Raw genomic sequence first — 3,693 nt, 5'->3', positions numbered from 1 at the left:
TTCATAGATTTTGAAATTAAAATTTAGAATTTTTAAATGACCTTCAATGTTCGCATAGTTAATATGATCTTTTTTTTAATGCATTTCTTTTAGCATGGAGGCTTGGTTTGGGCCTCCAATAATTAGCTTAGCAGCAATAGTACATGATAATTTTTAATCAGAATTTATTTTTCTAAAGAATTTGTTTTGCAAACATTTCTAATTAAAGAAATTATTAATCATCAGACACATCATCATTGATCTATCTATATCAAATGGACGTATATCCGACGGCGCACATACATGCTTATGATTATGTCCGACTCGGGTATAGTTTTATGACCAATAAACCAGCTAATTTCCTTTCGGTTCTGTGTGCTCAACGTGCAATATTCTCCATCATCTCTGCGTCTAGCTAAGTCAATGCCTGCTAATATGAAGCACGCATGTCCAGATCTTCAGATTGAACCTAGCTAGGCACATCATCGTTCCATTAGAGCATCTTTACCCAATATTTTCTTCCCAAAAACATAAAGTTTTATAACTCCTAAAAAAATATTGGAAGGAATAAAGAAGGCCATTTCCAAGAGTTTCTAATAATCCACTCCTAAAATATAGAAGACAATTTTACATCAGGAATATTATATTATTTCTAAATTATCCTAACCACTTTTATATATTTTTTCTCTTTTGTACATTTGCATCAGGAATCATTTCATACTCTTTATTCTTTTCACGCCCTACCACCTTTAGATATGTTTTTTTTGTGTCCAAACTCAAGTCAACAACAGCTACCTAGCTAACTGTGGGTTCTCGTTCTTCACCGGCATCCAGTATGTAAATTTTGTCAACAACTGGAATGCGCACAAATAAATAAACGCTGTGTCCACGTGGAGATTAATGTTAAATCCTACTCCAGGACACCGTGTACGAAGTATGAACATTGTAAAAAAACACACTACATTAAGTAAGTTACAGAGTCACGCAATACATCTGTATACTTTTTATTGGTGTGTCTATATGCATAGGAAGACGTGCTCAGCTGTGTCGGTGATAATAACGTGCTAATGTGTTATATATATCTATATAAATCAAGCTATTTGTTTTGCTGACAATCGATTCTTCCATCTTCCTAAAATTAGTGGAGAGAATGTATAACCGGAGAGACAAAAAGAGAACCATATATGATATATAAATATTCAAATGTGGATTCTGTGGTAACGACCCGCCAGCTGGTTTGGTTGACATTCTTTTGTTAACAAACAGACAGCAACAATTAGCGGAGAGAATGTTCGAGCAATACATATTTGTCCCCAAATCTCTCTCTCTCTCTCTAAATAAGATACGTCCATATATAATCATATGCGACCTCAATCAATAAAAACACATCGTCTTAGATCAAATAAATAAAAGAGAGACAACGTTCTTGATCGGGCATATATAATGCTTTCCAACAAGTATGAAACATGTAGCTGGCCATTTCATTCTAGGTCGTTGCTTCTGTTCGTGAGTTTGTCGGTAGAGAGGAGTTCCCAAATCGAAGTCAACAAACAACTTGATTATTAGGTACATGGAATCTTGCCCTAAGCTAGCTAGCTGCGTTCTCATCAGTGACATTGAATTTCTAACTCTTCACACCACAATGTCAATGTGCTAGCTCAAACTAAAGTCTTCTAATCCTGAAACGAGATTAATAAACTAGCACGTATATGTGTATATATATGATCGATCGGCAATGTCAACACGCCAAGAACTAGCTGCTGGAACAACCAACAGTTGTAACCAGTTTATGGTGTAGCATTATCAGTAACCTCCCAAATCATTGTTAAGTTTCAGTAGTTGACTAGCTTACATACATTATTCAAACACAAAACAGAAAAAGCAGTGAACGAACTAGCTCCCTGCACTTGAGAGAGATGCGTTAGCAACGACGCTTGTTTCCTCGCGTCTTTATCTATAAATACCCACGGAGACCACACTGCTGTCAGCATCAAACACTCCATTCATCACACACACACAAACACAGAGAGATTTCTGAAAGCTTTGAATAGCTTACACACTGAGACATAGCGATGGCGACCTCGGCATGCCAGGCCTTAGTGATCATGGTGATCGCTGCAGCTGCGATGGCCACGGCGTCTGGTACGGCATTGCAGTACAACTTCTACAGCTCGTCATGCCCAAAAGCCGAGGAGGCGGTCCGCAATGCCACTCAGAAGATCATCTCCAACGACCCCACCATGGGCGCTGCCTTTGTGCGTCTCTTCTTCCATGACTGTTTCGTCAGGGTAATGATCTCTTCTTCCATGACTTCTTACTCCGATCCTTTTGTGACATATATACTTTTATAATATGAAATTGTCAGTAACAATGCATGCTTAGAACAAAATGTCTAAAACGATGCATAGTATGTAATAGAACTACAAGCTCATCTGTAAGTAAGTGATCACAGATCAATTGATTTTTTTTGTTTGTTTCAGGGTTGCGACGCTTCCATTCTGCTCGACCAGTCCAATAGCAACTCACAGCCGGAGAAGTTAGCCATCCCTCTACGTGGTTACGTTGAAGTGAACACGATCAAGGCAGCCGTGGAGGCCGTCTGCCCCGGAGTCGTCTCCTGCGCCGACATCCTCGCCTACGCCGCGCGCGACTCAGCCATCCTCTCTGGCGGCTTCGCCTTCGCCATGCCCGGCGGCCGGCGCGACGGATTCGTGTCCGACATGAACGACATTTTCGGGAACCTCCCTGCACCGAACATGCAGGTCCAGGACCTCATCACGAGCTTCGACAACAAGGGCCTCAACCCCACCGACCTGGTGGCGCTCTCTGGCGCGCACTCCTTCGGCCAAACGCACTGCTCCTTCGTCACGCCCCGGCTGTACCCCACCGTGGACACGACCATGAACGCCACCTTCGCTCAAGGGCTCAAGGCAGTGTGCCCTCCGCCGTCACAAGGCGGCGGCGGCACCGTGCTGAACAACAACCGTGTGACAGACCCGAACAAGCTGAGCAACCAGTATTACTCCAACTTGGCCACCGGGCAGGTGATGTTCACGTCGGACCAGACACTGACGAGCAGCAACACCACCAACAAGATGGTGCAGGACAACGCTGCCAACCCGATCGCGTGGATGGCACGGTTCGCAGGGGCAATGGTGAAGATGGGAGGCATCCAGGTGCTTACGGGCACCCAGGGTGAGATCAGGAGAGTCTGCGGCGCCACCAACAGCGGTAACTGAGGCCGTGAAGCAAGATCCACCACCTACTGCTGCCAACACTTCTAATCTTGCATTTCATATATGAGTTTCAATATCTGCTTGTTGCTTCATTTCTTGGCTCTTGCTGTTCTTGTAGCCTCAGAGGTGTACAATTAATTGATTGCATTATAGATTTAAAGCTGTTTCTAGTGCTTATATTTTATATAATGTTTCCTAGAGGAGAGGTACACAAAGTTACCTTCATGGTGTAATCGGCCAGCGGTTGCCCTTTTTATCTTGACATCACACTTGAATGAAGCAATTATTCAGCTTACACTACTTGTGATAATAGATGGTTCAGCCATGTAAAGGCTCGATTAAAGCAACATATTCTATTTAACCTTTGTGGGGATGGGCTAGGAAATCATAAAAGGACTGTATGTTTGTGGTTTGGGCCCAAAAAAATAATAGGAAAAGGTTTTGGAATTTTTAATAAGATTTTGGGTTCCGGTCTAGA

General features: G+C 42.6%; 1 protein-coding gene across 1 annotated transcript; it reads left to right on the top strand.

Annotated features, from left to right (window-relative positions):
• Positions 1-2,051: 2,051 nt before the first annotated feature.
• On the top strand, positions 2,052-3,218 carry LOC136516194 (peroxidase 2-like). Its single transcript, XM_066509558.1, has 2 exons — positions 2,052-2,267; positions 2,460-3,218. Exons 1-2 carry the CDS (start codon positions 2,052-2,054, stop codon positions 3,216-3,218), a joined length of 975 nt encoding a protein of 324 aa, XP_066365655.1.
• Positions 3,219-3,693: the final 475 nt, after the last annotated feature.

The sequence above is a fragment of the Miscanthus floridulus genome, chromosome 17 (assembly GCF_019320115.1).
Source record: "Miscanthus floridulus cultivar M001 chromosome 17, ASM1932011v1, whole genome shotgun sequence".
In the NCBI taxonomy this organism is placed as follows: Eukaryota; Viridiplantae; Streptophyta; class Magnoliopsida; order Poales; family Poaceae; genus Miscanthus; species Miscanthus floridulus.
This window is presented reverse-complemented; position numbering and strand designations above follow the sequence as displayed.